Source organism: Magnolia sinica, chromosome 18 (genome assembly GCF_029962835.1).
Source record: "Magnolia sinica isolate HGM2019 chromosome 18, MsV1, whole genome shotgun sequence".
In the NCBI taxonomy this organism is placed as follows: Eukaryota; Viridiplantae; Streptophyta; class Magnoliopsida; order Magnoliales; family Magnoliaceae; genus Magnolia; species Magnolia sinica.
The window spans coordinates 11,689,575-11,715,807 of NC_080590.1; the positions used below are offsets into that span (position 1 = coordinate 11,689,575).

Consider the following 26,233-nt stretch of genomic DNA (forward strand, 5'->3'; position numbering starts at 1 on the left):
CCACAGGAAAAAAATGGTGATTGAATGCCTGCCATTAAAAACTTGCTAGGGCGTGTTTATTTGCCATCCAATCTGTTGATTAGGGTTCACTCATACCTTGTTGAAGGGAAAACACAAATATCAGCTTGATCCCAAACTTTCAACGCCCACAGGAAGTTTTTAATGGTGGGCAATCAATCGCCGCTGTTTCCTGTGGTGTGGTCCATCTGAGATTTGAATTTGCCTCGTTTCTGGGCTCACACCTAAAATGAGTTGTCAAAATGGATGGATGGTGTGGATAAAATATGCAATCCTCTTAGAAGGGACAATGTGGGTTGTCAGTCAAAATGGGGGGCCCCACATGTCCTGTGCGTGGCAAAGGGGAAGTGTTGTTACTACTTATCCAACCCCACGTAACTGTACAGCATATCATTGGATTGGTAATCTGGACCGTTGTTCTCTTTTATTTCACTGTGGATGGACGATTCTCCAAAGATCTCCCTGATTCAAGAATCTAAACCTTTTGTTTTGTGGCCTAGAACTGGACGGTTAGCAAGATAAATTAACAATCGCGCACCCCACTGTGAATTGGAAAGAGGCATACGGTATAAAGATTGCAGGCCACGTGCTGTATAATTCCTCATTGGGAAGTCAACATCTTCATGCGTTCTTAGTCTACCAAGTCGTGTGAGCCCATGTCTTGAAACGAGGAGCAAAGTTATAAAAAAAAAACAAAAAACAAAAATTTAAATTAAATCAGGAGATGCTATGAGCGTGCATTGCAAGTGAATTTACCACACGTGTGCGGAGATTTCATCAAATCATCAATTAGTCCCACTGTAGATTCCTTGCTTCAGATTGATCTTATCATCCGGTGGACCACAGAAGTGGATCGTGAGCATTTTATCTTTAACCATTCATTTATTTTATGTGCCTTTTTGCCGGAAGAGATTCCACAAATTTCACACAAGAATTCAATAAATAACAATTTAATGATACAAGTATAAATGAAAAATAATGGCCAATGAGGCAAGGTTATGAATAGAAATTTCCGGGAATCCTACATACATAAATAATAATAAATCAATGAATTTGTGAATGTGCAAGTGGAGTGATTTATCAAGCATCTGATGGTGCAATCCAATGCCGTCCATTGACGAAACTCTTGGCTAGGAATGGATGTGCAGTCTCAAAGTCGAGCTCTCTGGCCCATGACACGCCCCGCACCGCAGCAGCTCCTGGGCCCTCACACTTGTATACCCCGAAAAACACCGTCCTGCCAATAAAAACCATCCCAACTTATGTTTGAGCATGCTTCATTAGGTTGGCCCCACACGTATGTGCGAGATCCATGACTGACCATTTGGGCCTTGTGTATATCACTATATGTTCATCATCTACTTGCGGTTCGCCCCCATTAGTGGACCGGCCTGACTTTTTACGGTGGGATATATTCACCATGACACTCCTCAATTGATGAACGTCCCAGATTTAGCAGACATGTTCCATGTCAACACCTGATTAGTGGACCCGATTTAAAAGTAACATCGGGCCGGGCTGTTTATTAGTCTATGTCTGGCTTCATGCCCATTAACATCGTAAACACAAATGTTTTAAGACTCAACTCATCCGAGTCGACTCTGACTTGATTGGACCTGATCCGGTTTAACACCCCAAATCACAACTGAAAATAGGGGGAATTGTTCCAACTCGACCGAGTGATGACTAGATCAGAGTCTTCGAGTCTTTACCTTGCACAAATGGGCTTTTCTTGGGCTCGGGTCTGGCTCTTCTCGTCCTGTTTATTAACGGGGCTTCAAACCAAGGCACAGGCACGACCGCAGTCCCGCTATTAGTTTCCTCGGCAGTGAAACACGAAATAGTCTTACGTGCAGCTAGTTGTACGATAAGTTACCGTCCAGCTACTTAGGTGTCAACGTGCCAAGGTTTACAACAAAATCCAACCCGTCCAAAATTTTGGCCTGACTTGTCGAAAAATCCAGCCAATCCATCGATAGAAATCAATGGACAACTGCCATTGTTGCTCATCTGATGAGCGAATCACCCTGATTTTTCTGCCATGTAGTCTTCATGTGGGCCCAAAGTGTTGAACGGGTTGGATGTCATATCCACACGAAACTCTGGCAAGTACGCATCCACATGCGTGCTTTTTAGTTCCAAGATGCGGTACGCATCCACATGCGTGCAACGTTCAAAGTGTGAGATCCGATCTTTCCACAGAGTTGAACGTATTACTTAGATCTTCTGTCTAAAAATTGAGATAATTTCACTCTTTATGTGGGCCACACATTCAGAGTAAATTGACTGTTGAATTTTTATTTTTATTTTGTAGTCATTCATTTGTTTTGATATGGTGTGGCCCAACTGAAGTGTAAAATAATCTGATTTTTACTCAACAAGATCTGGACAGTGCATCTCAGTTGATGGAAAGCTCAGATCTCACACATGTGAAACCCATCATCGACTATTTCTTGTCCATTCATTCTCGAAATGACAAAATTGACCCTCGTTAAGGGTTCTTGACTGGAAATAGCAGGAAGGGTAATAAAGGGAAGAGCGGGCTTACTTATTCTTGTTGCTGGTGTGGTCCCAGTCATCCCATCCACCAGGGGCCACCACGTCATCAAAGTACGTGTAAGAGTAGACGATCCTTGAGTACTGGCCCATCGCTCGCCCCACGTAGAGCGGGCCTGTCCCCGTCACCCTACAGTGCAAGAAAGCGAAGCCCGTCTTCTGGTAAGGAGATCTCCTATCCTGCGCCGCGATGGAACCGAACGTCGTCGCGATCGAGTGTAGCTCGCAATCCTACACCCAACACAACCAAGCAATAGACAAAATGACGAAAACAACCTTCGGCTCGTTTCACGTTATTTTTAGGTACGAGTTGAAAAATTCGAGGGTGTTTTGGGCCACACCATGAAGATCCTCTTGCGTCCATATCAGGCCGATCCATTCATTAGATGGAGCACGGCGATCTTCATTTATGCTGTGGTCCACCTTTCTAACCGTTGAGATGTCCTATACATGACACGTTAGCAAGGAAGACAGCATGAACGTGATTGTTTCGATCTTTTCGCAAAGTAGGGATATTTTAGTAATTTGCCACGAGTTGAACTTTATAGGAAAACTATCCGTTACTTTTGTACGGAAACAAAAAGAACAGAATTTCAAAAGGTCCCAAAAGGAAGAAACAGCCAGAAAAGCCCATTCGTAGCACTTCTGACGTGGCGAGATCTGGGCCCCTCATCATGTGGCAGTAAAGACTGAACATTTACTGGCCCAAAGATCAGGGCACTCTATTCGTCAGGTGGGCCACACACGTTTCTATATATAGAATTCAATGAGTGAATATTTGAAATCGGTGTTTCTTGTACGTACTTTGTACATGGACCTTCCGTTGCCGAATATGAAGTCTATAGACCCTTCAATGTAGCACTCCTTGAAGTAATGGCGTCCAGCGTCGTCGCAGAGAGTGTCCTGAGCACCGTAGAAGCCGCAGCCGGAGAAGTAGGCCTTGTCGCCGGAGATACGGAATGCAGCTGCTTGTGATCCTTCCACGCCGGGCATCGGTGCTGGAGCTGTGTTCTGAATATATGCATGTTCGGTTAGTGGGTCACCTTCATATGATGATGTTATTCATGGTCAATGAACTGGGCCCTAGATGGGCTGGGCTGATGTTTTTCGATTGTCGTTTCGTGAAAAACCAACCAGAATGGTTTTCGAAATCTCATCAATTTGCAGTGGGTCCCATACCAGGATTGGATTATATCGAAACGAGGACGTCCAAATTCCAAATGGGCCTAACTGGGTGGATCCGGGCCAACACGCTCTAAATAAACAGCCCAACAGGCCAGAAGCGGCCAGGCCCAGCCCGCTCAGTAACAATTGCAAAATTACCTATGACCTCAGGTATTTTATTTTAGGGAATTTTTCCCACAAGCCGCCTATCCGTCTATGAAGAGGAAAGCTGTTACTTTAAATTATTTATCCAAGACAGCCTTCTATTTGTACGGCAAGCATCAAACCGCCGGCAGTGAGTCTTTGGTGCAGTTTGACCAGAGTATTATCGTATTGACAAAATTACCCTTGTCAGTTTGTTAAATCAAGAATCAACCCAAGAGAGGGAGAAATCCTTCTTCTTTATTTATTTAATTGCATTATGGCCTGCCGGTTGAAACCAGAGAATCGAGAGTCAACCTCGCTATGATCCGCAGACCACCGACATTATGCCATTTAGAAAGGGTATTTTGGTCAATTTGGAAAGAGTACAAACGCATCTATTAAAAAGTCTCCACCAAACACGTCCCCGCAACTGCGGGCCACCACCTGAAACTCATCATAATTTAATGACCGTCCGATCAAGATCAGACGTTATATTGGTTTTCATCTTGATCTTGACCATGAGGTTGTACGTGGAATAGGAATCGAACTGATCAACAACAACCGGCTGCACGTCACAACCCAATTCTTAAGCTTTGGGAGTTCTTGTTTTTCCATTTTTGCCCTTGAAAGATGAATTGCAAGTTAACCCATATACAACCGGGATCCTTGCTCTTGCTCGGGTGGTAGACTCTCAGGAGTTTCAACACCCGGTCAAGGGTTCGAGTATCCATTGGTGGTGAAATTCCACTAGCGTGAGTGTGTGGGGGTGTGTGTGCCTGTATTTAAAAAAAAAAAAAACAAAGAAAACCTATATACAACCGATGGCATGTAACCAGTCCTCGTCGCAGTAATGACAACTTTAGCTAGTAGCCGCGTTGGTAAGGTGTACTAAATTTTGTTGCACTGTTGGTCAATCCGCATCATGAATCTAGTGGGGCCCTTCTTAATCAAAGAATCGTACCCGTCAATATGGATAGTCTTTCCTCAAGTAATCCAAATAATCAATCCATTTTTATTTCCACCAGCAATTTTGTACACACAAATCCGGCCTCATCTATGATATGATTGCTTGTCCTATACGACTCTTCTACCAGGAGCAGTCCATCATATGGCCCACTAGATGAACGGTCCTTGCTAACCAACAGTATAAACAATAGAGGGACAACGAATGTAAACTAGTTCAGAGCTCATAGGATGCAAAACAAGCGAGCAAAATTAAAAACCGTGTGTGGGGCCCACATGACCAACTAAACGGTTCACAGCCAATGTGGGCCCCACATAACAAACTAATTAGTGGGGAAAAGAAAAGGATCCCTTACCTTGAAACTAATATTTCTAGCGGTGAAATAATTAGCAAAAACAGTAACAGAAGCCGTGTTATAAGTGCGTAGCTGTTGTCCGTTTGGCCCACGATCGCTGGCCCGGTCATGCCACTCGATCACCGTCACATCCCTCCCGGCCCCCTGGAATGTAATGTACGGCTTCGTCGGAGGAATCACAACCTTCTCTCTGCCAAAAATCAGCTAATTAGGTAAAAATTAAGAAAACCTATTGCACAAAACTACATAAAAAATGAAAAAAAACAAAGGACTACTGAAATGTTACAAGTAACATCCGGCGTTGATCTGAATAATGACATTTTCTCTGTTGTTCTCTGCGACTGATTCAATGGCTGCTTGGACGTATAGGAAGTCACCGAAGCCGTGGCTGTCGACAGTGATTACACGGCAGCCAATGGGCCCGACCCACTTGTGATGATGCTTGGTTGTGGTTGAATTGAGGATACTGGCAGTTGCAATGAATGGTGGTACTTGCTTATGTACTAGAAGAATGAAGGAGAAGTAGAATAAGATGGAGGCCTTGAGATGGCCCATCTAATGAATGGTCGATTTGGGTGAATAAATGCAAAAGGGGAGAATGTCTTGGATCAGATGCGGAGAGAAGCGTTCTTGGTTGGATATGCTGACTGATTTATATTGGGATTTAGAGAGAGAGGATCCAATGATTTTTGTTTTTCTTGGCGTCGAGATGAATAAATGATAAATCTCGGTCCAACGGTCGTGTTTTCTCTTTTATCGGTGAGTCGTGGGTGTATGGTAGCTCGGCTCGGCTTGCCTTTGATTACACTGAGTCGAACCGGCTTTTGTCCTCAGGAGTTATTCTAAAGTCTGGTAAAAGGAGGACGCTTAAACACAGGCACTCAAATTAGATATAAAAAATTGCTTAAATTACTGTTGCTAAGTCACGGTTCCAGAATCAAATTGCTTGCACAATCATAACCACCGATCTGCAGACACTTGTTGAATTAGGATGTTTGGATTATTTTTTTAAAATATTTTTTCAACCATTTGACAAATGTCCATACTACGTTAGATCATGACTAGCCTCTAAAATCACTTAGTCCAGCCCACCTGAGATTTTGAATGGCCTGATTTGAGGGTTTCATTAATCCTGATGGAACACTTCTTTATTTTGATTGCATGGCATAAACAGAACATGGTTGGCCGTACATTGACTCAGGGTAGGGAGATTTTACTCGTGGCACCCCCATCCCAACTGTTTCCTGTGGTGTGAGCCCACCTGTATTTTTCAATCAGGCTAACTCTTGGGATGCCGGGTAAACTTGCAGTGGGGCACCTCATGAATGGATTGGATGCTGCTATGAATTATGGAGGGGCCCACACACCCGGTTGCATAACAAGCTTCTTCTGCAAACGCCGTATAGGAAACGGCGTCCAGAAGAAAAAAGTGAGAAAATGCATGTGAGCCGAGTCGTGGAAGGACCACTTAAGTAGCTCGAGTCGACTCCATGTCTACTGGAGAAATGCTAAGTGTGCTCACCTCACAAATTGGACACAAGGCATACATCTTGAAAATCAGGACCGTTGATCAGGAAATCCCGACTTTGGAAATATCACTGGTCAAAAATCATCTGGGCAAGATAATCAAATGAACCACACGTATAGATAGAATCTGGACCGCTGGTGAATCTATACAAATCATCCATTTATTCTGTCCATGTATTGCCGATCCCCTGATTACATTAGTCTCATCCACATAGTGGGAACCCCCTGATGAGAGGCTCTGTTCCCTCACATGTGTTCCTATCACCCACATGTGAGCCAGCGCAGTCATCATTCCACATTCCAACGGTCATCTCTCAGCTAGGCTTTTAACTATGGCTAGGCATGGGGCAGGCAGCTTTTGTACTGTAAAAAGAGGGGAGCGTATTGCCTGTGACCCCGGGCACAGAGAGAGCTGTGCGGGGGCCATATAGATATCCTCCGTCCATCTGTTTTGCAAGACCAAAATCGGATAGGATTTTAAAACACGGGGATTGAAGGCCTGGCGGTGACAGAAGTGTTGTATCTGGATGATATTTGTTTCTACAGCTTCCCTTAGTGGTAATTATTTTATGAACGGTATGGATGACATATACACATTATGGTCAGATACAGGAGGTTTCAACGGTGACGTTGTTGTTCCCACTATTTTATTGGTTGGCGTACCTGAGTTTTGGATATGCTTGGTTTTTAGAATCATTTCCTATTGTGGTCTTTAAAAACATATGGACGGAGTGGATTTTCCACGTATATCTCCATGGACCCACACAGCTCCGCGTACAGTGTCTGTGCCCGGGGACAGGCGATCCGCTCCCGTAAAAAGAGGAGACATTTGAAAAGCCGTTTGGAACGTTGAAATGGCCGGACACGAGACAAAACCCGACCCGACATGCCCGATGGAGTCCTGGAAACGGCTCTTCCTGGACTTCTTCGAAAAGACGAAGATGTCCCTGACGAATTGGATGTTTTTTCATCTCGGCTTCTCTCGACGACAGGATGGGGTGGGGGCCCACCTGGTGGACTTGTGAGCCAGACACTGTCCTTTGCATTTATGGTGGGGTCAGCTTTTCTCCTGCGGGTCCGCAGCTCCCGACAATTTATCGGGATTCGCGGCGTGTTATCGCAGGTGAATGAGTACCAAGGGAAATTGCAATTTACCGCTGGATGTCGAGTTCCGGAGCCAGTCACGCGCCAGAGCGGTGCACGTGATATGTGATCAGGGTCTGGCATTGTAGGACGGTGTGTGTTGGACGCGAGTTTCCTGTAACCCGGAAGCAGATTGCGTCCTGCCTATGCCACGATGTTAATCCGCCCAGGCAGTGTATTGGTTTCATCTACACTGTTCATACATTTTTCCACACCATTTTAGTATGTGGGACCAAAAATAAGGCAGGTCCAAAGTTCAAGTGGATCACCGGAGGGAGGGTGATAATGACAGCCACCGTTGAAACCTTCCTAAGGCCCATCATGATGTTTATTTGCCATCCTACTATTCATAAGGTCATATAGACCCTGATAAAGGGAAAACACAAATATCTGCTTCACAATTTTTCCAGGTCATAAGAAGTTTTCAACCATCGCCATTCAATTCTCACTGTTTAGTCCACTTAAAGGCCTGGGAAGTTCCCATGAGGTCCACAGCACGGAACCATTTCCCACACACACACACACACACACACACACACACACATATAAGTAAGAATAGGTTGCTGTCGAACCCTTCGAGCTCTTTATCTCTCTACATTCCTGTAGCAATTGTTGCCACACCGTGGAATAAAAAAAACTGTGGAGCCACCGTGATGTGTGTGACATCTTCTCTATCCATTGTTCGGGCCAGCTCATGTTATGACGCCAGTCCAAAAATAAGACGAATCAAAACCCAAAGCCACAACACATGTAAAAGTGGGATGAGGATCTCTATTATTGAAACCTTACTTTTGAATCAGGTTGATATTTGGGTTTTTCCTTCAAGCTGGATCACCTTAAGAATGGGTTGGATCCCATATAACACCACAGAGGGCCCCAGGAAGGCTGCATGATGGGCATGTTGTCCCCCTTTCTCAGCTTTGGATTGGCTTGTTTTTTTTTGGCACATGTACCAATTTGAGTTGGTGCAAATGATGGACGGAATGGAGGTAACCCATTTCATGGTGGGCCCACCACTTTTTATTGCAGGGTTCCCTGCAACAACTTCCTCTCATTGAAGTACCCTGTAAAAAGTATAAAAGCGACTAAGTGAGGCACTCGAGGCCGTCTGATCTTGATCTGTGCACATCTTGCTTTGGGACCATCGAAGAGCTAGTGGTGGATCTGGTGGCACATACAAATAAAGACCAAAGAGTAAATCCCAAGTGTTATACAGCCCATGCACTATCCTCCTAAGACCAAGCACCTGCTGCAGCTCCAGATTGATATCACGTCCATCTAGACCATTCAAATATTGGGTCCACTGCAGATAGAGCATAGCCCGTTCACGTTTTTTCCCTTAATGCCTACCTGATTGTTCCTGAGCGGATGGTTTATGCCCCACCACAGTAGTGATATTCTTGGTTTCTCTCTTCATCTTCAAATTCATGTCTAATGGTCACAGAGAGTAAAAAATCGGATGGTTTTGGTTTACAGCAATTAATAGCTGTGGCATTTCTCATTACAAAGTTACACGTTCGGCACTGTTTATTTTCATATACTGCAACTTGAACGATTTTCGAATGTCCACCAATCTCAACCGTTAGTTGGTCTTGGCTTTTCGGGCCCAGAAAAAATAATAGGTGGGGCCCAGCCAGCATTTACAACTTCTCAAGTTAAGGTGCAAACCATACCTTGGAGCCCGTATTGATGCTCCCTCAAAATGGGTTGCTGATGCATAAATGGCATCTTAAGGCAAATCTCAATCTATGTTATGCGTTTGGATAAACTTTCACAAACCAAATCTTAGGCCCTACTTTCGAGGTCTGACTAGTTTGGCTTTCATCTCTTTCCTGTCTTTAAATATATTGGAGAGAATTCCTATGTTCGAATAAAAGATCACCAGGTGGGCTTTTGGTCATGTAAACACTAACAGTTAGTTTTTTTTTTCCCTTCTTTAGAAACTTGAGGGTATATGAACAGATATTCTTATTATGGTAAAAGTTTAAAAGTCGAGTTTTCAAAACTTTTATATTTCATTGTGTTTTTAAAATTCCCAACATCTATTTTGTGAGATTTATTATTTCCTCAGTTGTAAGTTGCACATGTAGTAGGGCCATAAACTGAGTGATCGAAACCGTTGGTCTGTTGGTTCCGTAGGTGGAACATACCCCATAACTCTCCTTGAAGAAAAGAGAAAAAAATCACAAAAAAACAGTTGTATGTGAACTTCACACAACCAATATTTCTTATCCCTGCAAAAGGTAGATAATAGAGCACAAAGATCAGGCCAATCCACCTACGGGAGTGCATAAGGTCAAGCAATGGACAAGCAATGGTGTGACTCAGTGTACTTGTGTGGCCCACCTAATGAGTGGATTAAACTGATTTTCTTATCAGGCGATGATCATGATTATGTGCCGCCCTTTTCATGAATAAAATATTATGCACATGTGATTAGTTAGCTGGAAAGAAATGATTTTATGTGAAAGTTTACATAGCCTGCATGTCATCATTTCTCCTTGAGATAATCCTATTTCCCAGCCGATCAATGGTGCTCTTGCAAATAGCTGGGTACATGGAGAAATGACACAAGGATCTTCTAATTTGGGAATACTATGGTTATTCTTGGTGGAGCCAACTAATCCCTTGGTCTCGGGTAAAATGTCCATCAGTGAGTAAAATGTTAATAGTCACTTGGATGCCTGTAACCTCTAAGTTGTAAACAACTTAGCTCTATATAATGTGAATACACACACACACACACACACACACACACACACACACACACACACACACACACACATATATATATATATATATATATATATAATTGGTATAAGACATGCCATTGGTTGAGTATATCTAGATAAATTATTGAATTAATTCTTAAGCTAAATTAATTATCAAGTAATCCACAAAAGTATACTAACGAATTTAAATTAGATGTAATGTGAAGCAACTAGTTAATATAAGCAACAAGTAAAAAAAAAAATAATTTAAAAAACCCAAACATATATTTTAATAACTACAGTCCAAAAAAAAAAAAACATAAAAAGCACCTATAGAAGATACACAAGCACTATGAAATTACATATGTGGCATATAAGTAGCCAAATTACACCCTCTTAAATTATGGTAACCTGTATAAATGTATTATGAAAGGAAAATGAGACTTGATTGATTATCTCACGGTTGGATTGGTGGACATTTATCAGACAAGTAGAGTGAATAAATTCAACTGTCCTATTTTCATAAATAAGTGTCCATTAAACTGAGTTGAGGATTTTCTGATCTTGGCCCCATAACTTGGTGATAATGGGCCACACAATCTTGTCAGTTTTATTTGCATTAACAAATATCACGTGTGAAATTTCTGAGTGCCTGAGTATCATATAATCCCACACACGCCTTTTGCGTGAGCATCCTTGGGGTCAATCTTGATGTCTGCTTGAAATTCTCTCTGTCCATCAGTGTCACTTTCTCAATTTAGGCTGGGAGAAAAAAATATGTAGATTTATAATTCAACTGGGCCACACCGTTCTAAATAGAGGGGAGGGATATGCTAGTTACTAAAACCTCCGTGGTGCCTGAATTTTTTCCTTTATTTCCAATCCAAAATTTTCTTGGGTGATTATCACTGGGATGGAGGGAAAAACAATTATCAGCCTACTCCAAAACTTGCGTAGGGTTTCAATGGTGGGTGTTCAAATGGACTTACCCATTTGAGTTTTGGATCATCAACCTCACGTCGTAAATAGATTAGCAAAACCAATAGACAGAGTAGATGTCAAATGAACATTGCGGTGGGCCACACACCGCTTAAGGTTACAGAGTCTCAGTCTGCAGGAAGTTCCACACAACTGGACCCTTACGGAGACCCTCTCTCTCAGGGGAGTCGAGTAGGTGGGGGCCTGGGTAATAACTTAGTGGGCTAGGCCTGACCTTGGGACCTATCTTGATGTATGTGTTGCATATCCATGCTTCATCGGTTTTTCCAGCTCGTTTTAGGTTATGGTCCCAAAAACAAATGAAATCCCAATTTCAAGTCAACCCTATTATTGGAAATAAGGTTAATTAAAAGCCTACTATTAGAAAATTCCTAAGTCCCACCTTAATACCTGAATGTTTATTTGCCATCCAGCCTACTCATAAGGTCACACGAACTTCAATGTACTAGATTTCCAGATAAAGGCTTTAATCGGAAGTTCTGCTAAGGGCTTTTATTAGAAGTTCCTGTGACGGGAAGCTACGCAGGCCCATGAGGATATTTGTGAGAAATCTACTTCATTTATACATTTTTCCATATTAATTTAGGACATGAGACAAAAATAATAAGACATCCAAAACTTTCGTGTTTTCAGTTCATCCCAGTGAGAAATGACTGAACGAGCAGTATGTGTGGTATATAAACATCACTGTGGGCCCCGAGAGGTTTTAATACTAGCGTTTCTCTAGCCATTGCTCCCCGTGGCTCACTTGAGTTTTGGTTATATATATATATATATATATATATATATATATATATATATTGCCAATGTCTCACTAACATCACAGTGGCCCACGTAAGTTACCTGGCAGAAACTTACTGCAGGCTTTAGCAAGAAATCGGACTTGATAAAAATTGTAACTTCATCCAAACTTTTGTGGCCCGGAAGAAGTTTTTAATTGTTGACATTCAATTCTTACTGTGTGGTCCACTTGCGATTCGGATCTCTTCATTTTTCATATCATTTCCTGAAAAAGAGCACGAAAAAACTTATGGATGGCGTACATCAAGGTGGGCCCACGGTCAGAGGGCCTCACTCACTAAAGTGTTACCCGGGCCTCACCAAAGCCTCTCCTGCGGAAGAGATATAGAGACGGTGGGTGGAGAAAGATCTGTAAAAAGCTGCAGGCATCTAAACGACCTCTTACGCGTAAGTGAAATCTTACCCTCTTCAAGTGGGGCTTTTTACCAATAACTCACTTACAGGTGAAATTTAACATCCAAACACAACTTGTAAGTCCTCTGCAACTAATGCGACTTATCCAAGCGACCACTAATTCTTCACTGGTTTTGCTTTTTGCCAGCGCCGGGTAAGAAATCCTCGATCGGGTGAAATGGTGCAGCAGCAAGCACTGCTTCTACCGTGCAGCAGCTGCTGCTGCAGGGCTTGGACTGACCTCCGCAGGGGAAGTCGAATTGGTTATTCTTGGAGCGGAGGTGGGAAAGGGATTAGACTGAGGGCAAGGGTACATCCGGAAGAAGAAGAGATTCTCCCAAATGCCCTACGTCGGAAGAAGGACCCTCTATGGAGAGGCGGTTTCAGCTTAGGGGTAGATTTGGGAATGTCCAGGACTGGCCTTGCTCTCAGCAAGGGCTTCTCCCCTCGCCCTCTCACTGTATATCTCCTCTCTCTCTCTCTCTCTCTCTCTCTCTCTCTCTGTTCGAGTTCGAGTCGATTCTTACGGTTTTGTGTGGTTTTGATTTTAGGTGTTGGAACTGCGAGGGCGGAAGCTCGAGGTTCGCCTTCTCGATATTGCTGAAGAAGAGGTAGGAATCTCTGCTATGAATGTGGCGTACGTGTCAGAGATCCAGGACGTTCATCAGGAGGCCCCTCGTGTGAATGTCACCTAGCCTTAAGATAAGGCCCAACACTCTCACAAGGTGGGCAGATAAAACGTTTGAGTTTGGTGATCGATTGTCCTGTGCACCGTCAATTTCTTCATACACGTGCGGGTCACGATATAAATGGATCAGCCAGACTTTTTGGGCTAAGGTTGGGCAGCCTGATAGAACGGCATCTCTCACGCATGTGTGCCATGTTGGCACGTGTGCGGCATTTGCATTTGGCTCGAGCATTTGACTATTCGATTGGTCAACATTTCTTGAACGGTTAAGAATGAAAACTATCTAATGACCTTCCTAGCACCAGTGGGAGAATATATTAATACACTACGGAGGTATATTTGTTGCCCCCAAGATTCCAAGACTTTAACCTTTGGCTCTGATAGCAATCAGAGCATGTCAAACAATCACTTTTCTAAAAGCTCTGGCCTTTAGAGAATGGTGTATCAATGTATATCAAGAGACTTTAACAAAATCTAGACCGTTCGTGCAACACCCCACCATAGATGGGTCATAGCCCCCAACTTTGTAGGACGCTTTTTGCAAATTGAATGAGAACCATTTTTGAAAATCTTTGCTACTTCCTTTTCTTGCATTAAAACTCTGATCAAATGGGTAGGATCATGCAGATGGTGTGATTTTTTCATGCCCACTGAATGAGCAGTCCAGATATCCTACATGTGTGGCACATTTCCATAGAGTGCATGTGATGTTTGCATACGATATTAGCATGAGAACTGATCACCTACATGCAGTGCTACCATCCCATCCTGCAAATATGCTGTTTGTGTAGGAGATCAGTACCATAAAAACAGTAGGTCCCACCATGAAGCTCGTGCTTGTCAAAAATCAGGCTGATCCGTCCACTAGGTGGGCAACTCCTGTATGTTGAGTCAGACCTTTGGTTGTCCGCTGATTCCAGCAGGCCTGATTTTTGTGCCAGGTGATATTCATGGTGGAGCCTACTGTTTTCATAGTACTGATGTCCTGCACAAATCACAAGTTAGCAGGAAAGATGGTGCAGTACTGCAAGTTGTGGTACCTTGCCGGTAGGTGATCAATTGTATTAGCATCCCATTTGGTATAAGATTGGTTTTCGAAATCTAATTTTGGATTGTTTCTTTTCTGTTGAGAATTCACAGGAGGCTGATGAATTTATAATTGGACTCCCTATATCTCGAGGCGGTAAGGAGAATCCTCAGTCGAACAAAGTTCGGAGCATTGTGGGCAGGTTTGCAGTTCTAGCTGCGGAGAGGTGACAAATGATTCCTTTTGTGGCATCAGTCTGATTCTTATGTTGTTAAGGCTGTGTTTGGATGCACAAATGATTTGAATTACAAAAATCTGTTCCAAAGATAGGTCGAAGTGGCAGTTAGCATTGCTTGCCGTCTTATGGTCTATTTGGTTTGATAGAAAGTCTTTCAGGAACAGCAGCAAGATCTCTGAGATTACTATATTAGGAAGGCTCTTTTGTTAATTCAGGATTGGGACCATAACGGCCATTACGTAAAGGTAATGGTCGTAATGGTTGTTATGGAAAAAATGACCCTCTAGGCTCTAGTGCAATTAATCAGTTTGATAATTTGCATCCAAACACACCCTATGATTTTCTTGTCAAGGTTTAACATTTTCCTAAATCACTAATCAGTTTTGATTGAGGATACTGTGATATCCTCACTCAAGGATCAGATAATTCATCTTTCAACATCACCATTACGGATTAGGCAATGATGTGTAAGACTCTTATTCGGTGGGCCACACATGATCACCAATTTTGATATGACTGTTGGATCATACAGATTGAGCGATTCAATGGGCCCCATTACAATTGTGATCATTGCAGATAGGTTCGGGGCGGGACGCTTGAACCGTGGTCCTTATACACGGTTATTAAGCCAGATATGGAAACCTATGGTGTGGAGTAGGGGTGTACATCGGGTCGAACTGAGTCGAGTTGGCCTCAGCTCAACTCGGCTCGGCCACTATCTAACCTCAGCTTGAACTCGGCTCGGCTAGGTCCTCGAGCCTGACTGGCCAGCTCAACTTGGTTCGGTCGGCAGCTCAGGCCAGTTCGAGCCAAGATCGAGCCGAGTTCGCCTATGCAGTATTTTCACAAACACATGATTGCACCTTCAAATTTTATTCTCACTGAATGTAAAACACCAGCAGCGGTTTTACGGGTATTTCATCAAACACCTTGTAAGCAACATCAAAATCAAGAAAAAAAGGGATTTGTTTGATGAAACATACCTTCCTTGCCACTAGCTGACACTTCGATGAGTCATTTCATCAAACACTTGGTGAACAACATTAGAGAATGCCTGAATCGATCCAAGTCAAGCTGGGTTCGAGCTAAATATCGAACCAAGTAAAGTTGAGCTGGGGCCAGCTCGAACTCGGCTCAAACTCGGTTTCGAACCGAGCCGATTCGAGTTTTTTCGAGCTGAGTCGAGCAAGTTGACCGAGCTAGCTCGGTTCGTGTACATCCCTCGTGTGGAGACCCTAGAAGAGAGAATTGTGATGGGTAAGCTTCTCTAACCCTCTTTCCTATAAATAGATGTCTTGGTCCCCTCATCCAAACATGAGAGAAAACCCTAGTCCCATTGAAGGATCTCCTAAGGGTGTAAGGTGCGGAAGACCCAAGATTCGTTGTCGGCAACATTGCAGCGTCGGGAATGTTTTCCCAATCAGGTACGCCTTTAAGAATTGAGTATGGAATCTCCATTATTAATGCATGGACAATCCTTTTGTTCCGCAATATTCAGATTGCATGATGATGCTAAAAGATGAATTATATGATCCTTGAGTGAGGATTTCACAATATCTTCGAGCCTTATGTTTGAATAAGTGTGGGTTGTGGCTCAATGATCCATACTATTGATCTGATGGTTGCCACAATCAATGGGAGATATCCCAAACTTTTCCCTAACTGGTCAATCCTCTCTTTTCTGAATAGATGAATGGTCCATATTCAATGGGAAAACAAAGATTGGATGGTGCGTGTCCTATATGGGAGATTTTGGGTCATGGTCTATCTCCCCGCTTGTCCCAACATCGGTGTCTTTATTTGCGAGGGTCCATCAATTTCACCTAGCATGGATCTAGGAAACTGACATATTAAAAAGCTCTTTAGTTTACTATATTAGTCCCGACCTTTGGTGCTTTCCACCATTGTCGTGATCTTTGCCTTATCTTCAAAATTGCAGCGATTCCTCTCCTTCAAAATCTCCCAAAAGAATAGCTAGGGCAAGTAATTTCCAAAGGACCTTAACCTCTCTTCATGAATGATCCCTTTCCTCCTTGTAATAACGTTCACTACCCTGTCTTGAAGAACCATGAGGAACTGAATAATTTGAAAAAATCACCTCAAACTATGCATTCCTAACTATCTTTCAAATTTCAATAAAAAAAAAAAAAAAAAAAAAGAAAGGAAAGAAAGAAAGAAAGCGCACGCCACACTACAATTCACAAAGTGATGATCAATTTGTCCCTCCTTAAGACTTGAGCATAATGCAAATATTAGGAAAATGATTATGATGTTGGTAATAACTCATTGATTGTAATCATATGTACTAGACTATTAGATAGGCTTGATTGTAATCAACCTGTTTAATAGTCTATTACGTTGCGCTTGCGGGAGTTTTGTGCTCTCATTGTCAGTCCCATTCCCGGATCAAGGAGGTTGCATCAAGTTGGCAGCCACTGTCAAACTTATGCCACAACTTCCACCATGAATCCAAACAATATGACAATGGAACAAGATTCATGCAGTCGATCCCAAATTAGAAGGGATAAGGCTTTAGATGACAATGACGACAATGATGATGATGTTGGAAATGGTCCAAAGTGAGGAATCACTATCCCAATTGAGTTAGGCTGAAAAGGTGGTAAACGAGAATCTTCAATCTGCTGACCACTTCCAAGTTCTTTCAGTTTCAGCTTTTGCTCCTCTTTTAGTAACAACCTTCTCTAGAAGCCCCAATGATCTCTCAAATTTTACCACATGCTCATAGCTCAAATCCATCAATATTGCATATCACCTTTTTGTGCAAAATCTCATAATGGTTCTTAACTACTACTAACAACCACTCTAAATAAAAGAGGAAATACCACTGCTATCTCCTTTTTCCAATGGTCTCCCAAACTTTACCATAGAGCTAATTCTGACTTCAATCTGATTTCTTTGTGAACATTACATCCTCCATCTTACATATATTCCTCCAAACTAAATACCCCGGGCAATTTCCATACCCTCCTTCGGGTTCCATCCTATTCCCTTAGATATTACCGTCTCCAAAGTGCATTCATCTCGCTCTCAAATTTCCACTACAACTTAGCTAGTAAGGCCTAATGTCTCTCCTTAATACCCTCAATTACTAACCCCCCCTTCTCTTGGATTTTGAAATGTTTTCCAATCTTTTTGATGATAATGATATCCTTCTCCTCCCTTGCAAAGCTAAATTCCTTTGAATCTTTTCAGTTTCTTCACCATTGCTGCAATGGTAAATAAAATTACAAAAAAAAGAAGAAGAAGTGAGTAATAGACTTTGGGGTTAATAATTGTGGAATTGATTAGCATTGTATGATCCCTAATGATATGTAATTTCATTTCCAAGCTGCCAATTGTTTTCAATTTTCTTGATCATTAGGTCCAAATTTCAGAGATCATGGATTAGGACTAAGACCGAGATAGGTCATTGGAGAATTATCAGCCAACTGAGATCTAGGATCAGGACCAAGAGTACACCAAGATAGGTAATCAGCTCTGCAACCCAGTGTGTCTGCCAAACGATCTATATTACCTGAAGGAAGGCCAATCCCCACAGGTCCGCTCTTTGCTTGTGAATGGAATTCCTTCAAGACTTCAATGAGATCATTCTTGATAATATATTTTTTTAAAATGGTAAATTTTGAAAGTGAATTCATCGAGATTTGACACTTCTCTTCCTTGAATTTCCTTTCTTCTCATTCTACCATGTCGGGGTTGATGGTATTAAGATAAGGCCTCACCAAGTCCTCCCTTGTATACAAACTATTATAGAATGTCACTTGTCACAGGCTTGGAGGCTCTCTTTTTTAGTAAGCCGTTTTTGGCGCACATTGTTCATAAGAGGCTTGTAAAGTGCGTAGAGACATCTAGATCAGTCTAGAGCCTTGTAGAATTGTATAAAGAACCCTAGACAGAGTTCTCGAGGAGAGTTTTGTGGCTAGAATTGTCTAGAATTATCTACCCAAAAATTTCTAATGATAAAAATCAAGGGTATTTATGCTATACTTGTAGCAGTGAAATCTACTCAAGATAGGGGAGGTAGGAGAATACTCAGATATGCATGTCCCACTCATGATCAAGATCATGATTGTCAATGCTTCTATTAAAATGGGTATAGCATGACAAAGTTCATGTATTTATTAGTTTGAAGTTTACTTTATTTATTTTTATTTTTATTTTTATGGATAGTCCTATCATACTGTTGAAGAGGCTTTTGTTATTTAAACACTAAAGGCTAAACACCCACACATCCTAGGCATGTTAGATAGAGTCAGTGTTCGTAGTATCAGTATCGTTACATGTATCACTGGCTGGGGATACAAAAACATGTATCGTTATTGCTGATATTATCACTGATACCCAGAAATGTATCGTTGACTGAAGGAAACATTTGTGAAACGTTGGGAAGATGGTGGGATTTTCATTTTTCAGTGAAACTTAGGAGATGCTAAAATATACATATTTGCATATTTAGGAATAAAAACTTGCAAAAAAGATGTATATAATAAGTTACCATTTAATGGGGGCCTAGAAGCATGTATTGTTGTAAGAAATCAGTGCAATAGTAACCAAAATGAGTTCATCTTCATACAGACAATATTATGAGAAACATAATAATCACTTAAACATGTTTCTAAATCAAAGAAAAGGTCATACATCCATCCATGCATACATACATACATCCATACATGTCTATCCATCCATCTATACACACATGCATTTTTACATCCATCCACCATCCATGCATGTGTACATATATACATCCGTACATGTCTATCCATCCATCAATTCATATATCCATACATCCATACATTAATACGTCCATCCTCCCGTGCATACAAACATGCATCCACCCATCCATCCATGCATATATACATACATAAATGCATACATATTCCATCTATCCATGCATCCATACTTACATACATAACGCATACATGATCCAACTATCCATCCATGCATGCATACATACACACACACATGATCCATCCATCCATGCATGCATACATTAATACATTCATGCATGCATACATGCATATAACCATACATGTCTATCCATCCATCCATGCATACACTAATGCAACAATGATCCAGCCATACATGCACAATACATCTGTCCGTGACACATCCATTCATCTATCCATCAATGCGCACATCCACACGTACATATATCATACGTCCATCCATACATGCATACATAATTATGAAGTAAATTAATTATTTTAAAAGTAAACAGATTTTTTTCATAATTTTTAAAACTCCAATAAGGCAAAATGTAATTTCTTTTAAAATGAAAAATGCAACAAATTTCTCATCAACATCCATCCATATAAGGAAAACACTAATAAGTTTTTCATGAAACAGTGTCATTATTATTATTTAAATAAAACAATTTTTTCATTTTCAAAAATTTAAATAAGTTTTAAATAATTAAAAAATCCAGAAATCAAAGCGGAGTGGTTGAAATCCACTCCCCAACTAGATACCAAAAAAAATCTATTTTTTATTTTTCCATTTTCACAGATTTAGGCATGTTTTCTCCCTTTTCCAAAATTTTCCTGAACTTGAGAGATTTGATTCATGAAAATGGAAGTGGAGTGGTCGAAATCCACTCCCCTACTAGATCCCAAGAAAAAAAATATATATATTCATTTTTAAATTTTTTCTAATTTTTGTAGATTTACACATGTTTTAATTATTTCCCCCTTTTTTTCCAAATCGAGGGATTTGATTCACAAAAATGGAAGAGGAGTGGTCTAATTCACTCCCCAACCAGATCTCCAAATTATAATTTATTTATTTATTTTTAAAAAAAAAACTGATTTTTTTTTTGAGAGAATGAATTTATTGAAGCATGCACAAAGGATTAAAAAGAAGAAGAAGAAGAAGAAGAAGAAGCAAAAGGAAAGAAAAAGAGAAAACAAGAAAAACAGAAAAGAGCCCCCCCCCCCCCTTTTCCAATTTTCTGAATTTCAGACCATTTATGCATGTACTCGCTTCAACTTGTATCGGTGATAATATCGATCGAACTCTAGAATTTATACATAGGCGATCTGTTCGAAATAGTGACAACTTAGTGATACTTGGTAATATATCGCCAAGATGTTGCCAATTCCTGGGATTTTTTTTTGCATTTTCGGTGGTTTCAGTATCGCCAAGCTGGTGATACCGGTAATATTGGTGATATTATCGATAATATCGCTGATATTAGGAATACTGGATAGAGTGCAGAAAAAGATGTAGTTCTTACAGGTTTTGTCCTTTGTATACAGGGTCCATACCCCTAATGACCTGAAATTATCCCTGAGCTTTATTATTTGTCAGTCAGTTTGTTTAAGTCTGCATGCATGTAGAAACCTGCGCAATCTACAGACACGCACACATGCAAATATGGCAGATGTGGAGCCGAACTCTCCATCAGGTGAGCCACACATATTAGATCTTCTGGGCAAAAAATCAAGCTCTTCCAATCATCAGTTGGGCTACAGTTTGCAAAACACATTAATAGCTGAAGCAAATTTTTTTTTCTTCTAGCCGTCCCTTAATGTATTGTACAGTGTCATACCTGAGGAGTAAACAGACTGATTTTTGGAGAGGAAGATCTAAACAGTGGCCCGGCTGATGGAAAGCTCAAATCACACACACATCTTTCTTATTGACAAGTGGGCTTGGGGATCTTATTTACTATATAGTGGATTCTTTTAATTGCTCTTAACATTCAAATGATACATGGGTTGTGAGGAAGTTGGGTGGATCTTCCATGCTTAGATTTCATTTTCATGTTTCTAGCATGTAGACAGTATTCTCTACCTTCTAATGAAACCTCTTTCCTCTTTGGAAATGAATATTGTTTCCTTGTCAATATGCAGGGGTTGGAGAGTATACTTGCAGGATGAATATGGGACATCAAACGAAGCCCTTGATTTCATGATTGATGGGTAATTATCTTTGGTGAAGCATATTGACTATTATGGTTCAACTTCATGTTTGGATTCATGACATATTGATATTTTCTCACAAATATGACAGCCATAGTTTTCTCTCTTGTTAGAATACGCTCAAATAGGAGCGGCACTATAAAATTTCTTGTGCTTTTTTAGGGGCCTCAAGAAGTCTGTTCGCCAAGGAAGAATTGATGCCTATGCTGCCCTGGTACTCAAGAATTCATCCATTTGAGCTAGTTCTTCAAGATACTGTGTTACTGATGTCATTTTCTTCTTTCTTTTTTTCTTTATCAGATGGTCCTGGAGAGATATTTTGAAATGTCAGGTCAGGGGGCTGAACTCGTCCTTCCCAAACAGCCAGAGCTACAAGAAAAACTTCGAAGAGGTCCGCCCAAGGACTTGGATTTTTTCCCAGAAGAAGAATTTGAGGGCTGATTCGCTATTGATTTGAGTAACATTCATAACCTCCATACATATGATCAAATTCATAGCTTCCATCATCTTCATAATCAGCATAATGGTGTCGTCCTAGATATTTGGGTCAGCTTTACGAATCCTGTTTCGCTAATCATTCAAAACTGGGCTCATTCATTGTAGCTGGGCAAAAGCTCAATGAACGGCTTCCCATCTGACTTCAACTTTTCTTTATAACCTGCCTGGTGAAACTGGTTTGATTTCTTTATTTCTGTTTAGTCTCTTTTCATGTAAAAAGTGCACTGACTCATAAATATTCTGCTTTTTTCCCACAGCATACACTTACAAGATTAGTATAGCATTTGATTGTATTCCTTTTTCTTTTTTTTTCTGTTTGGTTTGTATTGTCTTCACTTGCAACATTGTCATAGGAATTGTTGCTGATCTTTTGTAGGAAGCTGAGGTCCTGATGATTGTCCAATTGTTTCAACATTGAGTATGCCAATCTGATCAGGACTTCCTTTTGCATAAAGTGGTCCCTGTTCAAGAGGTTAAGGTTCTTGTGTTTCCCTCTTTCAGTAATCAAAGTTCTTGAAAAGGGTGAGCAAAACACCTGAAATGGCTAAATTAGTTTAATATCAGTACATGCTAGAGATAATGAGCTTCTTCTAATTGGAAATGGGTGTACAATACTCCGACTTCAAGAAGTGGTACACTTGGGGCAGAGTACATGCTACGAAGTACACATAACCAAGTTATATATCCAAAATTGATGTAGTTAATATGCTAAAATGATGGATGTTATAATTGTAAATCCTGCATTGGTAATATGATATCTCATAAATCAAAGTATAAAACTCTACATTCTACATATAAGTTCGAGTTACAACTTAATCAACGATAAGAGTGCAAACCATAACTTTGGGTTGGTATAATTAGCGGTCTGGATCATGACCCATAACCTAGATTGCATGATTCTGAATGGAAAACGTATGGGGGGTGGAGATTTAGGTAACATTGATCTGATGTAGGCTAAAGTTTACTTAGATTACACCTTTCAAAAAAAAAGGTCTACTTAGATTATGATTTGTTTCCTTGTATTATAAATCTAGGATTAACAGTAGAAAGCTTTATATTAATAGAGCACAACCATCATATTGAGTTAGTTGTCAATGGGAAAATGCTCCCATACGGTAGACCTCATTGTAAATTACAGTCAGGTTGAGCTCTATGGGTCCCACCGTGATGTGTGTCGGACATCGACCTGTCCACAAGATATGTTACCCCTAGGAAGGATTAACAGTAGAAAGCTTTATATAAATAGAGCACGTCCATCATATTGAGTTAGTTGTAAATAGGAAATTGTTCCTATAAGGTCAACCTCATTGTAAATTACAGTAAAGTTAAGCTCTATGGGCCCCACTGTGATGTGTGTCAGACATTGACCTGTCTATCGGATATGTTACCCCACCCCAACATCCGGGGGAAAAATAGCCATTGAGAGCAACTCAAAATGCTCCTTTTAGGGATTCTGTCGGCGGTCCTTTATTTGAACATGTCTGTATTTTGATCTGTCAGGTATTTCTTGCGGTAGTAATTGCAAACATCTCTCCTCTTTTCCTAGCTCCCCCATATTAGGCGTGAAAGTCCAAAATCCAGCCCAATAATGACTTTGGTGGATCACAACATAGGAAACAGCCGAGGTGGTATGTCCACCTTAAGTGTGCATGTGGGGCCCACTGATGTGGTCCAAACATCGGACCCAGCCATTGTGTGTGCCCCACCCGGATGAGGGGTTCCACCAAATTTCAGGCCATTCCAAACTCAGGTGGGCTCCAGATGGTGTGGCCCGCCTTAGTTCCTGATATGGCTGATTTCTGGGACATCCCATGTTGAGGGGAGCCACCAGATGCATGGTCCAGATCTCACACATCACAAGACAGTCAAGTTGACCTTATGACAACATTTTCCGTGTGTGTGAAATTTATATGAAGTTGCACTGAAGAAAGTACCTTTAGTAGGAGCTGCTCTACCTTTTATTACTTGTAGGTGCGATATATCATATACTGCTTGAGCTGAAGGATGTATAGTACAGTCCAGCTTTTCAACACAAGCAGACGCAAGTAGCAGATGTGAACAGTTGATATTATGGGCCCATAATGGATGGCACATGCACAAAAAAAAAAATCCCCCAGATTGGAGAGATTTTAACCCTTCAAAAGGTCGTCACCAAATAGACTGTTAAGAGACAAAACTGCATCAACTGTTTATGTTCCACCAAGAAAAGGGCCACAAACTATGCGGCTAGGATCTTCCAAATGGAATATTATTGTTATTATTATTATTATTATTATTATTATTATTATTATTTGTACATAGGTCATCCATGGTCAGGCTCTTCACATCAATGGTTTGGATCATAGAACCATGAGCACCCCTCAGAATTTATTTCATGTATCCAATTTACAAACTGGCACATTGCAAATGCATGCATGACGTGTATGTACCACAACTGAAACCATCGGACTTTTGGCTATTGCAGTCAACCCAAATCAGATTGACTGGATCATTGTAACCCCTTTTTTTGTTGATATTCATATCATTTTCAATTTTTTATTTTATTTTAGTCAATCCATTGGACACCAGTTGGAGTGCTGCACTGATATTCTGTTATGCTTGATGCTCAAGCCTTCATGAATTGTAAAAGTTGTGTGCACTGATTCAAATTAAACCGCCCAAGTTGTAGACCTGCTATAGATCCAGAAGTTCCATTGCTTCAATGTTCTCAACCTCTGATTCGTGGGCATTTGTTTGTTGAATTTGGACTGTTGATTTTTTGTTTTTTATTTTTAATCTTCTGACTGAACATTGGATGTCCACAGTTCCTGCCTGGAGGAATCACCACAATACTTGAGCTGGCTGGACTGGAGAGGGAGCCCCAAATACTTGACCGAACCTCCAGGCATGCCAGGGACATGCAGCAGAACCTGTTTTGGCATCCTTCATGTAGCAGAGAAAGATACAGTGCATTTGCTGGGATTAAAACCAAGGTTAAATAGGCATGAACTCCTCTAAAATGTCAGTTCAACATTGTATTGAGTTAGGATCAGGGGCTGGGAAAAAATCAGCACACCATTGGCAAACAACAGATGGGCACAATGGTATTCCGTTTAGAAAATGGTTAGTGGATTAGCCCAAAATTATTGCGAGTCTCGGCATGTATGACAGGCTTTCCATGACAATTATGAGCAGAGCCAGTAGGGAGAGATTGGATCCCCACATCTTAGCCCACATTTGTTAATGAGGTAGCCCCAGGGAGCAATAATAATGATAATAATGAACTCGAGAGCAGTTTAATTCTTGAAAAAAAGAATTGCATTTTATCTTGCTTAGAAGGAAAGCCCATGACCTTGACCTTTACAGCTAACACTGTCAAATGCCTTTTTGAGATCAGCTTTTACGCCCATTTGCCTGGGGGATATCTTTCCAAGCACATTGAATAGAAGATCATGGGGACGAAAGAATATTAGATGCGAATTGCCTGTAATTTGGGATTGACATGCCCAATGAAAAAGTGTTGTGCTTGCGTGTCATGGGCAGGGCTTAAGGGGTTATTTGGCACCATGAAAACGGTGGTAAAGGGTGGTAATCGGTAGTAAAGGCATAAAATGTGTTCTGAGAGTAGTACCAAGTGGTAAATGGATTTCTGTTTCACCTATTGTTGAATTCTTTGGCTAGAGATGTGTTTTCAAATGGCATTATCACTCTTTACCATAGATGGCGAATTGCACGCTTGCTTCAAGAATTGGTCGGCTCCATTGTGATGTTTACATGAAATCCACCTCAATCACTAAATGTGTCTCGTTAATTTAATTGTAAAGTCAAAAAAATCATCTCAGAGTGTGATTTGGGTAGGCCAGACCAAGGGTCACCCACCCTAGATTTTTTTAAGGCCCAACGTGATGATTATATGAAATCCACTCCAACCATTAGATACAAAGGTAAATGTAGAGACTAAAAATTAGGCCCATCCTCGATTCATATGGGCTACATAAAAGGAAACAATTCAAAGGGTGAGGGTCATTATTTCCCTTCATACAGGCCCGACTCACTTGAATTATAGAGCAATCTAATATTTGCGCCT

The 26,233-nt window shown here is 41.0% G+C and overlaps 2 protein-coding genes across 2 annotated transcripts; one reads left to right on the forward strand and one right to left on the reverse strand.

Annotated features, from left to right (window-relative positions):
* Positions 1–930: 930 nt before the first annotated feature.
* On the reverse strand, positions 931–5,869 carry LOC131233950 (probable pectinesterase 68). The gene is made up of 5 exons (XM_058230844.1): positions 5,488–5,869; positions 5,202–5,391; positions 3,379–3,585; positions 2,567–2,805; positions 931–1,255 (listed from the first exon to the last, which is right to left on the reverse strand). Exons 1-5 carry the CDS (start codon positions 5,754–5,756, stop codon positions 1,099–1,101), a joined length of 1,062 nt encoding a protein of 353 aa, XP_058086827.1. The 5' UTR covers positions 5,757–5,869; the 3' UTR covers positions 931–1,098.
* A 6,792-nt stretch (positions 5,870–12,661) lies between these two features.
* Positions 12,662–25,393, forward strand: LOC131233951 (uncharacterized). The gene is made up of 7 exons (XM_058230845.1): positions 12,662–12,769; positions 12,924–13,235; positions 13,327–13,386; positions 14,604–14,716; positions 21,601–21,669; positions 21,970–22,060; positions 24,972–25,393. Exons 2-7 carry the CDS (start codon positions 12,954–12,956, stop codon positions 25,146–25,148), a joined length of 792 nt encoding a protein of 263 aa, XP_058086828.1. The 5' UTR covers positions 12,662–12,769; positions 12,924–12,953; the 3' UTR covers positions 25,149–25,393.
* Positions 25,394–26,233: the final 840 nt, after the last annotated feature.

Bases quoted from the DNA above. Each gene is read 5' to 3' on its own strand.
- LOC131233950 (XM_058230844.1), bottom strand. From the start codon at position 5,756: ATGGGCCATCTCAAGGCCTCCATCTTATTCTACTTCTCCTTCATTCTT. The intron at 2,806-3,378 runs GTACGTACAAGA...TGTTGGGTGTAG, and splicing joins ACGGAAGGTCCATGTACAAA to GATTGCGAGCTACACTCGAT. The intron at 1,256-2,566 runs GTAAGCCCGCTC...TTTTATTGGCAG, and splicing joins CACACCAGCAACAAGAATAA to GACGGTGTTTTTCGGGGTAT.
- LOC131233951 (XM_058230845.1), top strand. From the start codon at position 12,954: ATGGTGCAGCAGCAAGCACTGCTTCTACCGTGCAGCAGCTGCTGCTGC. The intron at 21,670-21,969 runs GTAATTATCTTT...TTTCTTTATCAG, and splicing joins CTTGATTTCATGATTGATGG to ATGGTCCTGGAGAGATATTT. The intron at 22,061-24,971 runs GTCCGCCCAAGG...GGATGTCCACAG, and splicing joins ACAAGAAAAACTTCGAAGAG to TTCCTGCCTGGAGGAATCAC.